The following is a 21,026-nucleotide window of genomic DNA, read 5'->3' on the forward strand; positions in this document are numbered from 1 at the left end:
AAACGCTCCTTGTGATTTTGAGCCAGACATTTCAACAGATATTTTCAAAATTAGCAGATCTTGTTAAAAATCTGGATCTTGTCCATCTTCCATTTCCTCCTTCAGGAAGTATTACTTTCTAGCCTCTATAGAGAGATTTCAAATTCATGAATAAAATGCAAAATAAAATGGTGCAGTAGAATTGTTGTTTATTCAGCTTCAAGTGGAACCAAAGTGTTTCTGGGAAAAAAAAAAAGCCCAAGTAAAATTATTTATAGTACAAATGCACAGCAGTTCCTTGAGACTAATATTTTATAGTGGGTGGGGGACTGTTACTGCTATGTAATTTCCAATAAGTCATTTTCTTATTCTTGTGCCCTACCTTTCTGGCATACCAATGAATATCAGGATAGCTTATGAGGCTTTCAGCTTAGAGTTAACACTGAAACCAGTATTTTTCTTTCAAATGTGTTAGTGTACTGGTATTATTCCCATGTCTGCTAATCTCTGGATATTTCCCTTCTCAGGACCATCATCAAAACCAACTCTGGATATTACTATGTTATGAAAAATATAATATCAGTGCGAAAAGAAAATAAAAATGTGAAAATCTAACAACCACATAGTATCCGTACTGGATCATGTAAAGAATAGACACCAAGCCCCATTTCAGCCTCGTTCCTTATATGCCAGCTGTCTTCCTCCGTGCTCATGAGAGTTTTCCACTACTAGGCTATAGCAATTAAAGTTAACTAGCTGCGTAAAATTCTCACTGTTAGAGAGTCTGGATGTCTGGTTCATCCTCCCTGGCTGTCCTTTTATCAGTGCTAGGGAAACTATCACAGTTCCCCGTGGCTGCAGAAGTAAACACACGTATGGTCAAAACAACAGGCTTATTGCCGCGTTCGTTCCTCCGCACTGGTCAGGTGCAGAGCTGCGTTAAAGGTACCCCAAGCAGCTGTGATGACATGATTTGTTACCCTTTAAATTCCCCTTTTCCACTCCCATGCTTTTTTGCTCTACCATGCTCGTGCACTCCCAGATAAACGGCCTGTCCCTGTTTATTCTTTTCCCACTAGCTCTAATGTTGCTGATTTTACATCCTTATTCAGTATTTACGATAGAGTTGCCCTAGTAATGTCTGCCTCAGTCAGCAGTGCTGTTAAGGTAGTACCCCTGTTTGTGCTGTTTCTCGAGTTGCTATCTTGTTAGTGTAGCCTCAAGTCAAGGTTAACCATCTGCATATGCATTACTCCCTTTTTGCTATTTGTTTTGGCTGGTCGTTTCTTGTGTTGTTTTCTTGTTAGTGTAGCTGCAGTTCAGGTTCGACAGTTTGCACCTACCCTTGCACTCAGAAACCATCCTGGTGAAACTGATGGTGGAAGCACCTTCACCTTCATCTGTTTGGTCTGAATTACCAGAGACAACCCTCTTGGCCAGCGACAGCTAGACCTTGAGGGAAACATCACTCTTAACCTTCTGCTTTCTGCCTACCCTTCCCCTCTTAATAAGGTCACAAATTACATGCACATGGTCCAGCCTATTGCTGCGTCTTCTGATGTAGTGCTCTATATTTCTTCCTTGGTTGCCTTACAGTGGTGACCCAAAGTGGGAAATGCTCATTAACTCTTCTCTCCTTGACCAGACGATGGCCTACTTTCTGGTGACTTCTTTCATTCTCTGCCAAGTCTGGCGTCTGAGCCATGTGGAGAAGCTGCCCAGAAAGGGTCAGTTATGTGCCGGCTGTCTTCCTGGAGATCATTCATCTCCCGTTTATCGGCATTACCTCTGTGGCAACTGATTGAATGAGAATGAGAATGGGAATGACTGCATTATAAGGATTTGAGACCTGTGCCAGATTTTTTATGGGGAAGATGCTCTTTCCCCGGCTAGAAGACAAAAAGAAAGAGTTCCAAGACCTTGTACACTCCATCCACCTGGCTTAATTCAGGATGACACTCTGAGGACGACCTGCCAGCATATAAAATCACCTATAGAAGTTTCTTTTTAATAGAAAGGCCAAATAAATATTTAGATGCCACAAACTGCATCTAAAGAACTGCATCTTTCCGGTTTTCCCGATTATTTGCTAGGGAACAGCAAGAAGTGGAAAAGTGCCTCATCTAGTGCCTGAAGTAGTTGCTGGTGTTGCCACTCACCTGTATGAGATATCTTCCTCCTTGGGCTTACACATGCGGTACCAGGGCATTAGAGATTATTTTTTTCCTGAGGCAGAAGAAACCCAATCATAGGGAAAAAATCTAGACCACGTAAAACGACTGTAACTGATTGCATTATCTATCTAGTATCAGCTTACATTTCCCTGCCATCAGACCATCGTGCCACTTCACAGTTTGAGACAGCGCCTGCAAACCAAGCAAGTAAAAATATAATGATAAGGATTAGAATTAAATTTCTCTACTCACAAAAAAATGCATCTCCTTGCACATACAGATGGCTCTATATATGTCATAAGACTTATCACCATGTTAAGCAGTAAGAACTATACAGTAGTTTCTCTGGTAAAAAAAAGAGAATTTGCACCCTGAACCTCATGATTTGTTTCTTACTGACAGTTTAGTAGGACAGTAGGTAATACTCAAGATAAAAAAAAGGGATGATTCTTTGATTCCAGGTTTGAACTAAATCCAAATTTTGAGTGGCAGTAGAGTTTCTTTGTTTTTGGCATGGTCCACCACTTCTGGAAATGTCAATCTGCGGAAAGCGGATCATAGTGCCACAGTAACAGTGCTACACAAACAAGATTTCTGTTTGGGTACAATATGAAGTCTTTTAAGCTGTCCTTGTAGGTGAAAACAGTCCCCATAAAATTCAGCTCAGAGTAGGACTTCATCATGGAGAGAGATTTAAAAATCGTTTGGCAAATATATTTAGAAGACAGGAAACACAACTTTGCGATCACTTCATTACGTGTTCTTTGTTTAAATGTAGCTTGTCTTCCCTGACTCAATTACAATTCTGTTTCTGTAAAATATTTTGCTTTCCATACAAATTGCTGAAAAGAATTTTCAAAATGTCAGTAGATGATAAGCACTTAGTATTCGTAGGATCTTCTGAAAAGCCCATCTGCTATGCAAATTAATATCTAAGAGTAATTTCTGAATGGGGATTCATAGAAGCATGGTTCAGAAGAACAATTAGCGTATGTTTACCTTCCAGTGGTTTCCGTAAAATATAGATTTTTACTTGAATATTTTATACAATGAGGAATGATTTCCCAAGCTGAAGTTGTACTCATTACAACTAATAATATCAATATATTGTTTGCTTATTAGCGGGTTTGAATTTTATTTACTCATTCCTCCACCAGGTTCAATTCTCAGTGATGGAAAATACATTCATTCGTTTAATTATTCATGAAGCATGTCCTGTGTGATTGTGTTATTCCCTACCCTGTGGGATGAGGTGACTTTTTTTCTCAGTTGCTTTCAGGAGCACGTGTCTCCACTGACTCTTTCTGTCCTGTCCCTTAGTGCACTTGGTGGACATCTGGAATGTGATAGAAGCCTTGCGGGAAAACGCACTGAACAACCTGGACCCCAACATCGAGCTGAACGTGGCTCGCCTGGAAGCTGTGATTTCGACCATCTTCTACCAGCTCAACAAACGGATGCCGACGACCCACCAGATCAACGTGGAGCAATCCATCAGCTTGCTGCTCAACTTCTTGCTAGCAGCCTTTGATCCGTAAGTCTGCCTTTCTTCCCTCCTCTCCCGACTGGTGAAAGGATTTTACTTGCTCTGGAAATATCTTCGGAAAACACTTGCCAAGCTAAATTCGGACCAAAATAATGAGCATTTGAATAGTGCTAACTAGGGAGAGAACCTAAATTAAGGACCTCTGCTTTCCTTTCTGTCGAGCCAAATTCAGCACAACTGTGTTTTCATCCAGTTACTCAGGCTTGTTCCAGTTTATATCAAAGACGAATTATCTACAGAAACAAATTTACATCCACTTCTAATTTTCCTTGTTATTTATTGACACACCAGTGACTGACACCACTGCAATGCCTCTGCAGCAGTGACATGGGTTAATAGCTCATTATTTTGAAAGAGCTCATTTTCCTGCAAGTTCTTGCAGCTGTAAGCAAATATTTTTTCTGGCTTGTGCCAGTGCAGCATGATTTTGAGACCATGACAGAAATAGGATACAGACCTGGAGGTGATGCTGAAATTCATGTTGTTCAGTACTGCATGGGACCCGTATTGCAAAAAGGACAAGTCTGAGACAGAGTGAGCCACTTACCTTAACGGGTATACTGTGTATACATATTAGCATTTCCGAATACATAGTCATCAACTATACTGCAATATGTGCAATCCTCAAAACTGAATTATTGGAGAACAGTGGTGAAGTCTGACTGATGTAGGTGACCTGCTGCCTCTTTATGGCCTGTATTTTGAAAGCTCGCCAGCTGAAAACATTGCCCACAACGCATTAAAGTAAGGATGCTGCCTCTCTCCCCCTCCCTCTTACCCGTCCTCTTGCTTGAAGGTCCCGGTGCTGGGTACCATGCACCTTTCAGAGCCAGCTGGCTCAGTCGCCATGGCAACAGTGAGAACAAGTAGATGTTCCACATGACGAGGCTGCACCCAACCTCCCCTCTGTCCCCTCTGAGGGGAAAAAAACGTAGGCAATCTGTCGTGAAACCGTACCCTTCAGGAATATTTTTCTCGCCCCAAAGGCAGTAGAAGAAGGAACAGGCATTTTAATTTATACCGTTGTGGCTGTGACAAGAGCACTAAAAGGATGATGTAAATGGCTGGACACAGACATTGGTGCATGCTGCCAGCCAACTGCTTCCCGCTGGTAAACACAAGGAAAGACCCGGGACCGTGGAAGCAAGACCTGCAATAATGTGCTTGTTTTGTAGCTCGCTGTAATAGGGGTAGAGAACTCAGCTAGGCGTCAAGGCTACTTGCAGAGGAGAGGATTTTACTCCCCTGTAGGGAAACAGAGAATGTACTTAAAGGGGCAAGGTTTTGCTTTCCCTGAAAACGTCCCATGTGCTGTGCGTTGTGACCTGTTTCTGGGGTCCCATAAGGACCTCCTGGGGTTAAGGAGGCTGTGACTGTCACTCCGTTCACCAAGCAGCAGCTCAGTCTGCCATGCTGCCTTGAGCAGGGTGCACAGGATGCACTTTGCAGAAGGTCAGAGACACCCAAAGGACCCTCAGGAAGAGGCTTCCAGCTCTGGGGTCTGAGATAGGGGCTGACTCCCTATAGCCCCATTTTAAATGCATCAAACATAGGGCATAGAATCATAGAATGGTTTGGTTTGGAAGGGACCTTAAAGATCATCTAGTAAAACATCTGGGATGAGGTTCAGATGCAATCTGAGATATCGAAGTTCAGGCTTCATAGGGATCTGTATCAACTAGATTTTTCTTTACAGTAATGGGAGTTTGGACACTTAGCAGAGATATAAACATAGAAGTTAAACGTCTGATTCCCAAAATGTGCCCTACCCTTTAATATGATTCAGATTATTTAAGTTTTGGGTCAGGTGTTGGTTTAGTGGCCACTGGTGGTCCAAATTTCCATTTCTGGGAAACAGAGGGAGGCAGGTGGCTTTGCATGCCAGAAGGGCAGTGTGAGAGCTGCTGGGTCTAACCAGAGCTGACATCTCTGTGTGGCTCTTTTCCCTCCCTTCCCTTGCAGTACAGCAGAAAGATCCTTCTCTGCTAAAGGCTACCCGTTGGCAGGAGGAGGAGCAAGGTCTTTTCTTGTGCTCTCATGCTCAGAGGGAAGCAATGCATTATATATAGGGGGAACAGGGAGTAGAACTGTGAGGCGGGATGAAGTCTTTTTCTCACCGTCCCTCCATTTATAGAAACTGGACAGTAAAACTAAATTGCCTGCAATCTTCTGCAATGAAAAAAAGAGTTTTACTAGGTGCACGAATCATACTGAAATCATGACAGTCAACCCTAAAATAATCCTGCTATCTTTGCTCTGGATTCACTCTTCTGTTTCTTAGCCTTGTGTTCTAAGGAAACAGTTGGCCTGCAGAAATGCTATCCAAATTTCTAGGTAGCTACTGAGGAATTATTTTTCATGCTTTCTAATGAATGTTAATATGATCACATTTGATTTTATGAATGCAGACAACTATAAAAAAAAAAAAAAACTAACCAAACTCCTAAAAAAAACAGAACCGCTTTCTAAGACCATACCAGTAGACCAAGACCAAATAGCACAGTATAAACGAGAAGGCTGTTCTAAGTGATCATGGATGTTTTTGGTGTTTGTGGCTAGGCAGAGCAATGGCTGCTCCTGCTGTACTGTGAGCAGGTCCAGAAAAGGTTGTGCGGTTTCTCATGTCTTGCTTGAAATGCAAAGAAAGAGAGTGGAGAAATGGAGTCTGTGACTTAACATATACGAAAGGACCACAAGGGACAAGTTAATGTGTGATTTAAAATCTAATAAGCCTACCACTGTCTCATTGATTTAGTTCTAGTTAGTATATCCTGCTCCACATGTGCTGTGCTGGCTGAAGATCTTCCAAACTTTAAACAGAGCTTCTTCATTTATAGCCTGCTGAAAACCTGGCAGGTTTTTTACCATCCTCTAGCAGGAAGTATTTCCCTAGGCCTGCAATACAGATGTCTTCTCAGGAGCTAGAATCTGGCTAGCAAAACTGAAGAGAACCACGGTGCAATGCCATGACATGTAGGCCAGCTTCACTGCCTATGCTGAACTTTCATCACAATTTTGTAATGATTTTTTCATGGCCTTGGGGATTCATTAAGCCTACAGATAATTATATTTCCCTGCTGCTCAACCCTGAAAGGAGGAAAAAATGGGGAAAAATTATAGCATATAAGATGTCATGTGACACTGAGTACGGTGCTCCTTTATGCTAAGCCAAAACCGAAGTGCAACCTTATAAAGTCAAGTCAACAAAATAAAAATTCACAAACAGAAATGCTACTCCGATTAGTTTGCCATTAGTGTGTGAAAATCAGCATCGTGTGGTAGAGGACCCCAACAGACCAAAACCAGTGAACAGAATGAGGCAGTCAGACTTTTAAAAACTTGGACAAAAACATGCCTGATTTGCGTTTTCAACTGCACGTTAAAATTTGGCAATAGCTTCTGCTTCAAGGTCTAAGGTGATTAACTGGCTTTTTGAAACAATGGCGTACTTCCTTCACTGGCACGCCAGTACTATATAAAAAGATGACAAGTTCAAACCTCTCTGAACAATTCATCCCAGGCTGGTGTCGAAGCCTGCGCAGGCGGCTGGGTGGAATGTCAGCCTCATTCAATTGAGCCGTTCCCAGAAAGACTTTTTAAACAGACTGTAAAATATTCTGTGCTGGATCATCTTCAGCACTGACTCAGTATTGCAATACAGCTATTCCTGCTGCAATGTTTAACTGAGATGATCACAGCTGGTTTTTCTCTGTCCCTTGACATACCTGTCCTGCGAATGGAGCTGTGGGCTGTGGAACGGACCCAATCTGGCTGGAGAGGCTTGACTTCTACAAAGAAAAGATAAAGTTTTCACGCCCTTGTTTAATCAAATGCACATTTGTGTCATACTGAGTTCAGTACATAAAGATGTTTAGTATCTGTTTTGGAAGTATAACTTCTTGCTCATCCATCTGTTCAGAGCTGTGAAGTGTTTAATTCCCTCTGTTCTCCACTAATCAGTGAAAGCCATGTAGGCCAGCCAGCTTTTACGAGGGAAGTTGTCATGGTTTAACCTGGCTGGCAACTAAACACCACGCAGCAGCTCACTCACCCTCCCCCACCCCTGGGAAATGGGGAAGAGAACTAAAGGGGAAAAGAGAAGGAGGCTCATAGATTGAAATAAGAACAACTTAATAATTGAAATAAAATGAAATTAAATGTAATAATGATAAAAATAATAATAAACATAATAATATGTGATAATATACAAAATGATAATAATGTATACAAACAAGTGATGCACAATGTAATTGCTCACACCTGGTGACCAACGCCCATCCCATCCCAGCAAGTGACCCTGAAACAGAGAAGTCCCAAAACCACAATCCCATAAGAGAGAGAGTCCCAGAAAGACAAACCGGGGGAAAAAAAAGGCGAGAGAGAGAGAGAGAGAGAACTAGACAATCCGAGAATCCGAACTTCCTGGCTGACCCTGATCTCTATACTGGGCATTATGTTGCATGATAAAGAATATTCCATTGGCCAATTTGGCCCTCAATCCTAAATCTAGGCTCAAATCATAAATAAGGAGTTTTGAGTCCTTTGTCTCAGCCATGCTGCCCACAGCCTGCTGTGCACCTGCACACTGGCAGAACATGGGAAGCTGAAAAGTCCTTGATGTGTCAGTAACAACTTTAAATATCAGCATGTTACCAACATTGTTCTCATACCAAATCTCATAATAAATCCAAAACACAACACTGTTGTAGCTGCTAAAAAGAAAACTAAGCTGAAACCAGGCCAGAAGTCCAGCAAAAAAATGCATTTCAGAGATTTGGTCATTATGCATGTGACTCTCCTAAATCAAAGAATTTTACTTGATTCCAATAAAATTTCCTCTCTGAAACTGGTTTACGAAAATGGGAAATTGTAATTACAGTGTCTGACATTTCAGAATTGACTGCCCTGATTAAGGTGGGCAGTAGGAGGTCCACAAGTAACCAAAGAAATTCCGTTACTTTTGGAAAAGATAACTTAAAGCGTTGGGGGAGCAGTACTTTATGCCTAGTTAGTGAGAAGAATCATGTTTTCTTAATGTCCATTTCTTGGGACACATTTACTGTTTCTGAAGATGAGGTGTTACTTCTTTATAGCTTTCCTCACCATATGGCTGTCTCAATATGAGTATTGCTAGACATCCTGACAAATGTCAGTGTCATCCATTTGGTACCACTCTCCTTGCTGACCTGAAATTCAAATCCAGGCCCTGGGGCTGGACTTAGCCTTGTATGGTGTGTGGACTTTATCAGGCAGTCTGTGGGGCTTCCTTGCTCTGGGGAGAGGCTCTCTCTGTGCAGTCAGAGATTTCAAGAGAAAACTTTCTGCTCTGCTCTGGTGTCTAAAAGCATGTATTATTTTTTGCCCTTTTTTCCCCAGGCAGCAGGAATTAATCTTAAGCCCTGGCCATCATTCCATTTCCTAAGTACTCCATCCTGTGTTGTTGCTAAGTGTACATCAGCTTCAAGGTTTGCCTTTGCCATCATTTATGGTGCTTTCCTGTAGGGATCAGAAGAGTAACCTCAGTAAGAGAGGTGCGATATAAAATCAAAATATTTTCTGTCCTCTCCTATTTCTACTAGTAAAATTTATCTCTTTGCATTAGCCAGCCTAAAGCTTCTTTCATGGAGCACCAGCTTCAGTGGAGATCTTCATGCTGCAGTGAGCCTCTGCTTCAGCATTTGCTTTTACGCAGCGAACACTGCGAGGCCCCAGTGCTGCCAGGTCAAGGGCAGCTGTAGTGCTTAAACATAGCTTAGGGCACTTCTGGATCCAGATGATATTGGCCATTCTTATGGCCCAATTATCTTGTCCGTTCATCAGTCATGTATATTTATATATGCATATGTGTATATGTATGCACACACACATATATATTTGGAGGGCAAATTGAATTTATACTGGCTTTAGTGATGCTTTTATGAATACAAATGACTGACACAAAATACAGTGTCAAAACTAATCAACTCAAATGGAGAGATTGAAGAGATAAATGGAATCTTTTCTTTTTCTGTTCCATAACCATTTAAGAATGGGAAAAGCTGATGGCTCTGGGGTGGAAAGCTGAAGGCGAGTTGCTATGTGTCTGCCATTGGGGAAAATAATCCAGTTAGTAAATGTAACTAAACCTACTGGGAAAAATAATTTAAATCTGAACCACTTCCACCTGGGCTTTATTTTTTTCCTCTAATTCTTCCATTACTTCTTAATAATGCCATAGCTTCCACTTAGCATTTATTTTTCTTTAGTATAACAGCTCTTTTAAAGGCAGGTGAAAACCTCATGATGAAACACTGCGGAAAAATTCCCAAAGGTCTAAAGGGTAGCATGCACAAAAAGAATACAAAATGACCAAATTCTCAGCCATAGCAGAGCTAGGTCCTGGTTTACACAAATTAAAATCCAGTCAATGAACGATGGAAATACAGAAGACTGGAATCCCTACACTGTGATTTTAATCTTATGAAGCCAGTCAAAGAGAACACAATGTAATGAAAAAGAAAATGTGCATGAAAGCCAGCATTAAAAAGCATAGTAGAGATTTATTTCTTAAATAATGAAGTAGTGGATTTATTTCTTTTTGTCTGTATTTCTAGTTGATTTTCTGACAAAAAGCAGAATTTTAAATGAGTGTAAAAATATTTAGACTTAATATTTAGAATCATGAGTTACACTGAAGTAGAACTAAATCCAATTCACCGAACTTTAAAGATTATTAGCTAGCCAAGCTTAGGGAACTGACTCATTTTCTGAAGTCTGAGTGACTTAATGAACATAGCAGTGAAGCATGTTGCATGCTTTAACTTATCGATATGAGTGTACCATTCATGTCTACTGTATATATGTATATGTTACTGCATTAATCTGATTTGGGGTTAGCAGAAAGAGAGACAGTCACAGGCTCTGTGTCTTTCCAGAATCAGTTCATTTTTTAGTTCTGATCAGACACAATTTTCTTCATTAGAATTATGAGTGACAAACAACAGAGTAATTTCAGAAATATTAATGAAGAGCTAAATTTCTGTGTATTGCTATTGCCAGTGCGATTAGACTATCTTTTGTGCGACATTGTATATATTTTAACAGGAAATCTCTTATAAATGTACGGTTCCTGATAAAGACTGAAGGTCACAGAAACTCCACTTCCAGAAAATGACACAAAACTTTATTTTCTGGTCCCATCATTAGCCCTGTCAGTAGAATTTAGAAGGAGACATGGATGCCATTTTGCTAAGCTCACAAATGTTGGCTGTCTCTTCTTTAAAGCATCATGACAATGTGTTCTCACTGATGTCATTAAACAGGTATATGAGAAGCTATTAAGTAATGCTGAGGAGTTTGGATGACAGATAAAAGTTGCTCCAGTGCAACTGTGGACTCTTACTGCCTTATAGTAAGACTCTGAGAATTCCAAGAAAAGATACATTTCACCATTTGGATGCCAAAAAAATGAACATTAAAAAGCAGATGAACTTACAAGAGCATGTTCATTCTCGTCTTTGGAAAGGGACTGAACATTGTAGCATTTTTGTTCTACCATTCCTGTCAACACTGGACTTAGTTTTGCCTAAACTGAGGGGATATAGGTCTTTTAGGAGCTAAGAGTGCTTTGCAGTGTGTGAAGTCATGTGTTACTCATGCAGCTTGAATATACCAAGGTTACTGTAAGGGCAGGTAATCACTGGGGACCATCATGACTGCAGAGGGAGAATGAGGATAGCAAGAGGAGCGATAAAGTTAAGCTGTTGCGTGCTTCGAGACAGTCGAAGGAGGAGTTGGCAATGTGCTAAAGGTGAACACAGCATCCTGAGAGTGCAGTATATGGTCTCATCCATAAAAAAACAAAAAAGAAACAAACAAAAAAAAACACAAAAAAAACCTTTCATTTTTATCTGAAAGTGACTGGATTTACAGAAAAAACTCTTTTTACCCCAAGGCATACTTCTGTGCGCATATGGGGTTTAATAGCATTATGTGTTTCAAGTTGAAAATAGAGAGCCAGGTATAGCCTCAACTTGAACAAACCAGGGACAAGACTCTTCTACATATCACAATAAATGTCCTTTGCGCATTCTGGATACAGGTATAGTCCCCATTTTTCAGCAAAGTTCTTCTTAAAGGTTCATGGGAGTCAGGTGTGTTGTTTAAAAGGCAATTTTCACGATGCAGCTTGTGCAATGGTGTGAACTCTTTCTACTTTTTCACTTTTGTTGCCAGTGTTGATTTTTGCACTGATTTGCAATCTTCTAGGGACAGGAGATACACAGTGCACTTAGGATAAGGAGATCATGAGTATGATAAGTGCCTTCCAGTGCCACTGTAGCACAAATAGTAGTAAGAATCATCATCTTAGTGTATATTGAGATATACAGTTTAATACTGAGCTTCATATACATAATAGATCTGTTCTGAGATCTTTACAGAACAATGTACCGATGTATGTTCCCACAAAACAAACTTTGATTCTGAAGGTCTTGTTTCTTTCTATGTCAATCCACATATTGTGTGCATTACAATATGTCATGTCAATGATACACATTTTAAATGGAAAGAGGTCCATATTATAAAATGGACATGGTAAAATATGTTTGCTTTGTACTTTTGAACAGGGAAGGACATGGTAAAATTTCCGTTTTTGCTGTCAAAATGGCCTTGGCAACTCTTTGTGGAGGAAAGATCATGGACAAATTAAGATGTAAGTCTTTTGAGTGACCTTTTTTACCTGTTAATCATTGTTGTACTTTGAGAAAGAACAGTGCAGCTAGGAAAAGAAGGAATTAGGATAAGTTACAGCTTCATGGCTGGGTTTGGGCTTTGTGCTATATATGTCTTCAAGTAAATCCCGCGAAATATTTCACTAAACTTCACACTGGAATTCATATTTTTGAAGCCAAATTGCATATATTGAGGTTCTGATTGGTGGATTTTATTTTTTTTCTTTGGAATGATTGAATTCAGAGTACAGGTAAGTGCCTCAAATGTTTAACGTCATTTCGCAGTTTCTTCAGACTTTTTTTAATAACATCTCTCTCATTGCACACTTAGAAGTACAATATATTTTTGCACTATTTATATTTCTTCCCATAAAGCATATACTAATTCCATCTATTTTGGAGAACAGGTTCTCATTTCACAGGATTTATTCCCAGTTCCGCACTAGCCAAGGCAAGGTTTACTTGCAGCTCCAATGAAAGACTTTCTGTTTAGTGCTATGATATCTGTCGCTCAGGTCCAGAACACCATTTTTCAGGCTTTTTGACCAAAGGATTAATATCAACCTTCAGTTTCCTCTGAGCCTTCTCCCACAGCCAAAGAAAACTGAGTTTACAAATTGTTGTTGATTAGAGTAGACAAGTAGAAATCCCAGGTGCTAACTTAGTCTTCCAGATTTGGTGCCATTTTTTGATATATTATTTCTATGTAGAAACTCAAATACAGACTCAAATTAAATTAGAAATTATAAATTGAATGCTATTTGTTCCCTAGTCTGCTTTAAGAATAGAAGCAGAGTCCTTCCAGTGGAAGGCTGGAGTACAGTGCTGTTTTTTCAGGTCAGCAGGCCCAGAGTCCTATTGTCAGAATTTCCCTTCTAGGTACCTGGAAATGAAGCAGCTGACATGACAGCCTGAAAAATCATAAATGTTCCTTAGTCTATGGTTCCCTGCTAGGCTTAGGATAATTTTAAACAAGGGGAAAAGTCAAGGCTGAGTAACATGCATCACCAGAATAATAAAACTGTGATATCTTTCTTTATACACGAACAAAAAAGAAAAAAAAAATAAAGAGTGAAAAGTAATGCATTTGAAAGACCTTCAGTGCTTTGTGTGTCCAAAACAATAATAACCGATTTGATCAACTCATTGTCAAGATTTAGATTTGACATGGTAAGCTGGCAGTAGGCAAAAAGCTGATGTCGCATATCTTGTCAAATTGGATTAAACATGCAGAATATTGGAGGCTTCCATAAGCAGAACATGTTGTTTAGCACTTCTAGTTCAAATCAGATGATATTGAATTCAGAGCAAACCTGTAGCTCTCACTGAAGTTGCAGTGTCCTTTCTTTGTCTTTTCCTCCCTCAGATATTTTCTCAATGATTTCCGACTCCAGTGGAGTGATGGTTTATGGCAGATACGACATGTTTCTGCGGGAGGTTCTCAAGCTGCCCACGGCTGTTTTCGAAGGGCCGTCATTTGGTTATACTGAGCAATCAGCAAAATCCTGTTTCTCGCAGCAGGTAAAGAAAGAGTGAGCATCCTAGACACAAAACATCAATCACCCCTCAGAGCAGGTCAAGACTTTCTTCCTTTCTTACATATATGTGCATATTTGCCCAGGAAACACATGGCTGGGTGGAGGGGAGGTCCGCTTTGCTAATTTCTGGCATGAGAGTTAGGTGTCTTCAATAAGAATCTCCTCTCTATAGGTTCCTCTTATAACCATGGAGAAGAGAGAGAGGCTTAGTAAAGAAGTGATTCAGAGCAGGATCTTAACATAGATGTTCCTAAATTAGGGAGCCTAGGGAGACTAACTTTCTAATTTTATCACCTAAGTTAGAAACTTACATTTAGGTGGTATAAATATCCCAAGACATGCAATCCTCCACTCCAGTTAGTTGTTGTTGCTATAAACATATATGAGACTTTAATTTCTCCATACAAAGCTCAACTGCCACCGAAAAATCAAACTGTGTTTTCCAAGTGATGATATACACACATGAGAAGTTTACCAATGAGTAGAAAATTGCCTTAAATCTTTATTGAAAACGGGAGTCAACAGGTATTAGAAAATCCCTAGTCTCTTAGAGATAATATCAGTGAGATAGGGTCAGGAAAGCAGTTAATTTATCCTGAAGAAAAGATGAGATTTTTCCAAAACGTACCAGACTCCATAGATGTACTGAGTACAGTAAGTTGGCTGCAGCTAATACCTAGCACTTCAAAAGATTCCGTAACTGGGGCTGGTTGTCCACTTCTGCAGTGGAGAAAGAGACAATTCCTCTGGCTCTGGCCACACATCACACTGTATAATTCCATAAAAATGAAGTAAGGGAAGTTGCTGAAACTAGGAAAATGTTAGAAATTAAGTGGTATTTTCCGTCTCTTTATCCTTCTGTTCACTAGCTGAATACTGTTGGACAAATAAGTTGAATGGAGCAGGAATAGTGTCATTTTCATGCAATATAGAGGCATTTTTTATTTTCCCTCAGTTTCGTCACTAATCAATAGGCACTCCAGTCAACCAAAACGCATTATTGAAATTCATTTATCGAAGCATCTCCCAAATAATTTTAAATGGTAATGTTTGCATATGTGAAACTAGTCTCATTTCACCAAAAGAGACTTAAGACAGCACTTCATCTTATGCTGAAGAACTTGCATATTTGTGTCAAAAGAATGCTCTTACACAGCAACAGGACATTGAAGCTTTGCATGTTGGACATGATATTATTAAAGATCAAAAAAGACGTTTATTTTCTTGAAAAAATGTCATTCAGGCCTCATTTTCTATCTAAGCAGCCACCAAAAATGGCACTTTCATTGGCATCACATCCAAATGAGTGGCCCAGATGTACTAAAGTACCTTAAGAAACAAAGTCTGCAAACAGGCATTAGGTGGTTTAGTTTACAATCTCCTTTAAAGCTAACGAGAGTTAGGTCTCTGACTGATGTAGGTACACAGCGATTTACAAAGCTGCTGTTTTGCATCTGTAGGCAGCCAAGTGCTCCGCTAAATCTAGTCTAATATTTCACTTAAATTCACTTCATGCAATTCTCGTTACATCTTCACTAGGGATGAACCAGAGTTTTGTAATGAGAGCTGAAACAACATACCCCAATGACACTATGATAAATGATACCCACAGTCCTACCCAATGACTGTAGGTCATTCTTTCACTCTCTCATATTGCACTTAGCGTTATCAACAGTTGATACCTTGGAATAATTTTGGCAGTCTCTCTTGTTCTCAGTGTGGATCATTTTTGCTCAGCAGAAGCCTTTCAGCCCCTTGATACATAAATTCCTCAGTTTCAGGGAAATAAAAAATTCTGGGAATATTCTTCTTCTCACAGTGTCAAATCTACTTCAGTTTGCATCTGAAAGTATTTTTGCTATTGCAGAAATCATAGAATCATAGAATCATAGAATGGCATAGGCTGGAAGGGACCTTAGAGATCATCTAATCCAACCTCCCTGTCATGGGCAGGGACGCCTCTCAGCTAGATCAGGCTACTCAAGGCTCTGTCTAACTTGGCCTTGAACACCTTCAGGGAGGGGGCATCCACAACTTCTCTGGGCAATTTAGTCCAAAGTCTTACCACCCTCATTCCCCATTGTACCAGTTTATTTGATCAAACCATGTATTTTCCTCTGTCTGTGAACCACTGCGAGATTGAATGGCTATTTAGAATAGAAACAACAGTGTTTCCTCATCAGCAAATTTATGGAACAGAAATGCCAGAGCAACTGACATAATGTTTCAGAATACAAATCTGTGGCTCAAAAAGGAGTCTTATCGCCACCACTTTCCTCTACAGATAGGATTAATGTGATGTTATACTGTATTTGTATTAAAAAGTGTTGTTATTATTCTAAAAACCACTTTTTGTTTCTATTTTTTTGTCCCATACTAAAAAGATAGACACTAACTTCATTTTCTTAGCGCTTGGCTAAGTGTTATTCCACAAACCTAGACTCCATCTGCATGTGGAGTATATTTAGAAAACAGCTTTCAGTTTCAACTTTCCCAGCAGCTGAAAAAAAAAACTGTGAGAGGAAAATATGCCTTTTAAAATGTATGGAATTTGCTCTTCTGCTGTTCTTTTAAGGGACACTGCTCTCCCTAATCCGTAAAATCAGTGACCACCAGAGGAGTTTGGCCATAAAGCTGTCAGTGAAGCAAAGTTGCTTTATTTGTTGGAAATCAGCTTCTAAATTATAGCTGCATTCAAAAGCCTATTCCATTGTGGAAGAGCTGTTGTTGTCTCCCCATCTATTTGCTTGTTTAGACTGGTTGTGTGTTTGCTGTCAGCTTATCTGCCTTCAAGAGCAGAGGGAAGACTTAAGGCTACACAGCTCTGCAGTATGGTGCACTGGAGGACTCTTCTTTTCCTAGACTTAGTTTTGCCTTTTCTCCTCCTGTTCTCAGCACTGCTGCAGACAGCACAGACGTTTGCTGGTGGTCAGCAAAGCCTTGCCAAACATCCACAGCAGATCTCCAAAAGAAAGATCCCTTTCTGTGACATGATGCTTACAGTGTAGGAAGCCTTATCTGGGAAGTGGTTATCCCCTTTCTATGGGTGGGAAGATCATTCATACGACAAGCAATTGGTAGCCATTTGTTTTGACTGTCATACTGCAGGTATCATGGGAAAAGGTAGTATTTCAATGAGACTTAAAGCTCATATTCTGGCTATTTCTGTTCATTAAAGAATCAAGACCCTTTTCACAACTAGTCTGAAGTATTTTCTCTTCTTCTAGGGACAAATACCTTTATATATTTCCCAATATCTTGCAATATTTCAGCCCTGAGACTGTAACAGAGTGAGATGTTTTCTGTTGATCACTCAGTTGTATAAGAGAAATAATGATTTTCTTTATGTCTGGTGGCACTTGTATATAAATGCAGCACAGACACTCCATCTGGAAATCCCAGCTCTTAAAAGCACTCCACAACACACGGAGATGATACATGTCACTGCATAGCTGCTGTTTTGCTTCCTCATGGGGTAACCACAGTTCTTTAGCAAGTTAAAGCAGTAGCTTATGCAATCAGATATGAAAATGTAGCAATCCCTTTGGATATGGGGATGCTGCTTAAATATGTATGTCTATAAATTACATCTGCACACATTCTCAACAGGGCTCAATATTTTTGCATCTTAATTTTATTTTAAAGGAAGGCTCACTTGCTAATCTCTTAAGGACTCACTGTCCTTGACAACCCAGTAGCTGTGAACTTTAGTACATACTGTGTGGCCAGTATACTACCTAGGAAAGAGCAAGTATTTGTGGTGGAGGTAGCTCAGGCTGAAATACCACCTGTAGGTCTGAAAACCAAATGAACTAAGATTTATGATGACTTTTTCCAGACCCCTGAGAAATTTAAGGCCCTCCATTACATTTTTCAAATCAACAGGGAGTTTAAATCTCTTTGAAAGATAGAGGGACATAGATCTTCAAGTGTTTACAGGTGTGGAAAGTTTAAGAACAGTTGCAGTCCCTGAGCGTATGCGAACAAGCACAACATCCCACAATCAGAGCTCACCCATAACTATTTGCCATCACTCAACAGACAAGCATAGTTTCTTAAATTACAGTAACACAATTGCCTGTGATGGTCTGTCCTTACTCTGTATTTGTTTTGAAATTATACTCCCTTGTCATTATTGCCTTTCATTTCATTTGCTGGAATACCATCAGTCATTCTCTGCAGTGACTTTACCTGTGAAAATTGATAATACATAGTGATACCCCACATGCAGTTGTGCTCATTATGGGGTAATCAAAACGCATGAAAACACGGAGAGTTGAATGCCAACCTTATTCACAAAGCATCTTCGGGCAATGACTTTCTTCAGAGTTTTAAAGTGAGTGGGAGCTAGGTGCCTCCAACCCAGCCTTGTGAAAAGGCTGCTAGTCATCAGTAGTATACGTTGTAACTACTGAAAATAGCCTGGAGAAGCTTTGCTGGTATCACTTGTTCTTTTTAGTAATCCAGGGCTACAAGCAAATGATGTCTGAAACTTGTTCCCAAGTGTTTCTGTAAGGACAAGATAAAATCATTTTGATACGTCTAATTACTGATTCTTTGTGCATGTTTGTTTGCTTGTTTGAGCAGAAAAAAGTCACATTAAACACTTTCTTGGACACTCTCATGTCTGATCCCCCGCCACAGTGTCTAGTGTGGTTACCACTTCTGCATCGACTAGCAAATGTTGAAAATGGTAAGTAAGAGCTGCTGCCAAAAATAGTCAAAAGAGTAAACTTTTGTGTGATGATTTTCTCACTCTGTAGATGGTTTTGTAGGAGCTACTGTACTGGGTTTGTTGACTCTATGTGTTATTTTTACAGTCACTGGTAAAATATTTCAAGAATCTTGTTGGTCCTCCAGCCAGGAATGTGGCTTAATTTTTGCTATGCTCAGAAAATTATTGTGATCATGTCCTCTCCTCCTGTGCTCTAGATAAGCAAAGAGCAATAGAACTTGATCCAGTCACACACTTACATTTGGTAAACTGTCAAGGCCAGAACTTTTATTAGCTATGACATCTGGCAGCAGAGAAGGAACAGCTTGGCAGTTTCCGTTCATGCATAAGTCTTGGCAAGAGATGTCCAGTGCAGTGCAAAATACCAGCCAAAGGTCCTTATGAAGGATCTCCTCCTAAGCCTACACTACCAGACAATATACTCTGAAAAGGTGCAAGGAAGTTCCAGATTTGTCCTTATCCTTTGCTTAAGGATTTAACTGTGAGGTGACTCTTTCTCCTCAAGGGTTGTCTTTCCCCAAAATGTGTAGATCACAGATATTTAGGCAGGAAGGGACCATGAAGATAACTCATTTAATTATTGCACACTGCATGTTGCATCGCCCTGGACAGTAACATCTTCCTCAGCCTTACAACTTCTTGAGTATCTGGGAAAAAGTTCGTGGACTCACGTGTAGTCCTCCAGCCAAAGCCTTCATATTTTTCTGCAGAAGGTGCTGCCACACTGAAAGTGTAGGGGCAGAGCTAGAAAGCCTGTGCATCTCATCTCACTGTGTGCATCACGAAATTGTAGCCTACAAACTCTGTACAGTTCCTCATGTAGTTCTGGAGGAGTTCCCCAGCTCCAAAGCAGCCTGCTTCTGCTGTCCACATGGACCAGCACTGCCTATATTAAATAGGAAAAAAAAGACAAGAAATGCGTTTTTACTGTCTTGTTTAGCTGGGTATACTTGTTCCCAGTGTGGCATACAAAAATGTTAAAACATTAATTTAGCAAGAGAAATAGATTTTTTTAAAACAGTTTTCCAGCCCAGTATTTTGCCTCAGAGCTTGTTGTGTAAGGGGCTTGTTGAATATATGTTGCTCCCTTGAAGGTTTACCTCCAGCGTAACTGAAGCTTTGGGATGCTGCAGGAAAAAAGAAATAGGGGGGTAGGGGAGGGGCAGGAGGAAGAAAAGATCATGTATACTCGTCCTGTTGAGGAATAAAAACATTTATACCATATTTCCAACAAGAAAACATGGCTGGAGAAAGGCGGGGAGGGCCAGGGGTGCAGCCATTTTTTGGTGATAAGAGGAGAAGGAGGAAGTTGTATGTGGTCCTGTACTAAGTCAATCCCTCTTCCACTGAAAGGCACCAAGGAGGATAAGGTGATGTTCTCAAGTCCTTCTTGGCTACAGAGCCACCTATCTACCCCACCTTCTCCAAGCTGTTGTCATCCATCCCTGTCCTTCACCAGCTTCACACTGTTTCCCAGCCTAGAGCACTAACCTTTCGTGCTGTGAAATTCTGGCAAGGAATTAAAACCTTGACACACTCAGCACTGATCCAAATCCTCCTAGACTGAACCTTCTGATAGAAGAGCAGAAGGTGTCAGGGAACAAGGAGATGTTCAGTACCCTGTGGTAAACTGGGTACATGCTGTAGCGAGGAGAGAGGAACAGAAATAGCAGTATTGCCAGGAAGGGGCTTCAGAATGTCGTGATTGGTGCCTTAACGTGCTCAGTGGCTTACATCCTCATTACTATCTGCTTCTGGGTGGAACAGAGAACAGGACCACACAGGTCTCTTCAGTGGCCAGCTTTCCAAATCTGGGCATCCAGAGCTAAGTGTTCGACTCCATATATAGATACCTAAATGACGCCAGTTGTACAGATGAGACAGCAGTAATTAAGAGACAACGACATGCCTAAGTACATTTTTGTGCTTCCAGTAATCAGACAGCTGAGTTTGACTTTTCCTCCGAGGCACATCCTTTAGCTCCTCAGAGCACAGCAAAACGTTCAGCTTCCCCCAGCAATGCAGCTGAAGGGTGCAGTGGATTTTCTCACGCAGGAATTTCCTCTATCATGTATTCTGTTAGGCACTGAACACATTTTTCGCTGCTGCGACCAGGAAGTGCAGGCATCAGCTCAGAAGCGATGAAGGGTTTGGTACCCAGTGTAGGAAGCATTGCCCGTGGCTCGGCACAGGTTGCTGGGTGGCTACTTGAGTTTTCATGGGTCAAAGCTACAGGCAGCATCTGACACTGCAGATCGCTAGAAACACAGAAGGGGTTCACCTTTCAGTTTGGGGCTTTGTCTGTAAACTTTTGCTGGGGGTTTCTCTGCTTTGGTTTACAGC

The 21,026-nt window shown here is 40.5% G+C and overlaps 1 protein-coding gene across 4 annotated transcripts in view; it reads left to right on the forward strand.

Moving 5' to 3' along the window:
• The window catches only part of DTNA (dystrobrevin alpha), a 98,887-nt gene that overhangs the window by 25,924 nt on the left and 51,937 nt on the right, over positions 1 to 21,026 (forward strand). For all 4 annotated transcript variants that reach the window (XM_086609263.1, XM_086609264.1, XM_086609265.1 and 1 more), the window contains exons 3-6: positions 3,474 to 3,687; positions 12,306 to 12,391; positions 13,777 to 13,931; positions 18,536 to 18,641. In XM_086609263.1, coding sequence (XP_086465389.1) covers positions 3,474 to 3,687; positions 12,306 to 12,391; positions 13,777 to 13,931; positions 18,536 to 18,641 — 561 coding nt within the window. The remainder of the gene's footprint in view (positions 1 to 3,473; positions 3,688 to 12,305; positions 12,392 to 13,776; positions 13,932 to 18,535; positions 18,642 to 21,026) is intronic.

Source organism: Tauraco erythrolophus, chromosome 3 (assembly GCF_009769465.1).
Source record: "Tauraco erythrolophus isolate bTauEry1 chromosome 3, bTauEry1.pri, whole genome shotgun sequence".
Classification (NCBI taxonomy): domain Eukaryota; kingdom Metazoa; phylum Chordata; class Aves; order Musophagiformes; family Musophagidae; genus Tauraco; species Tauraco erythrolophus.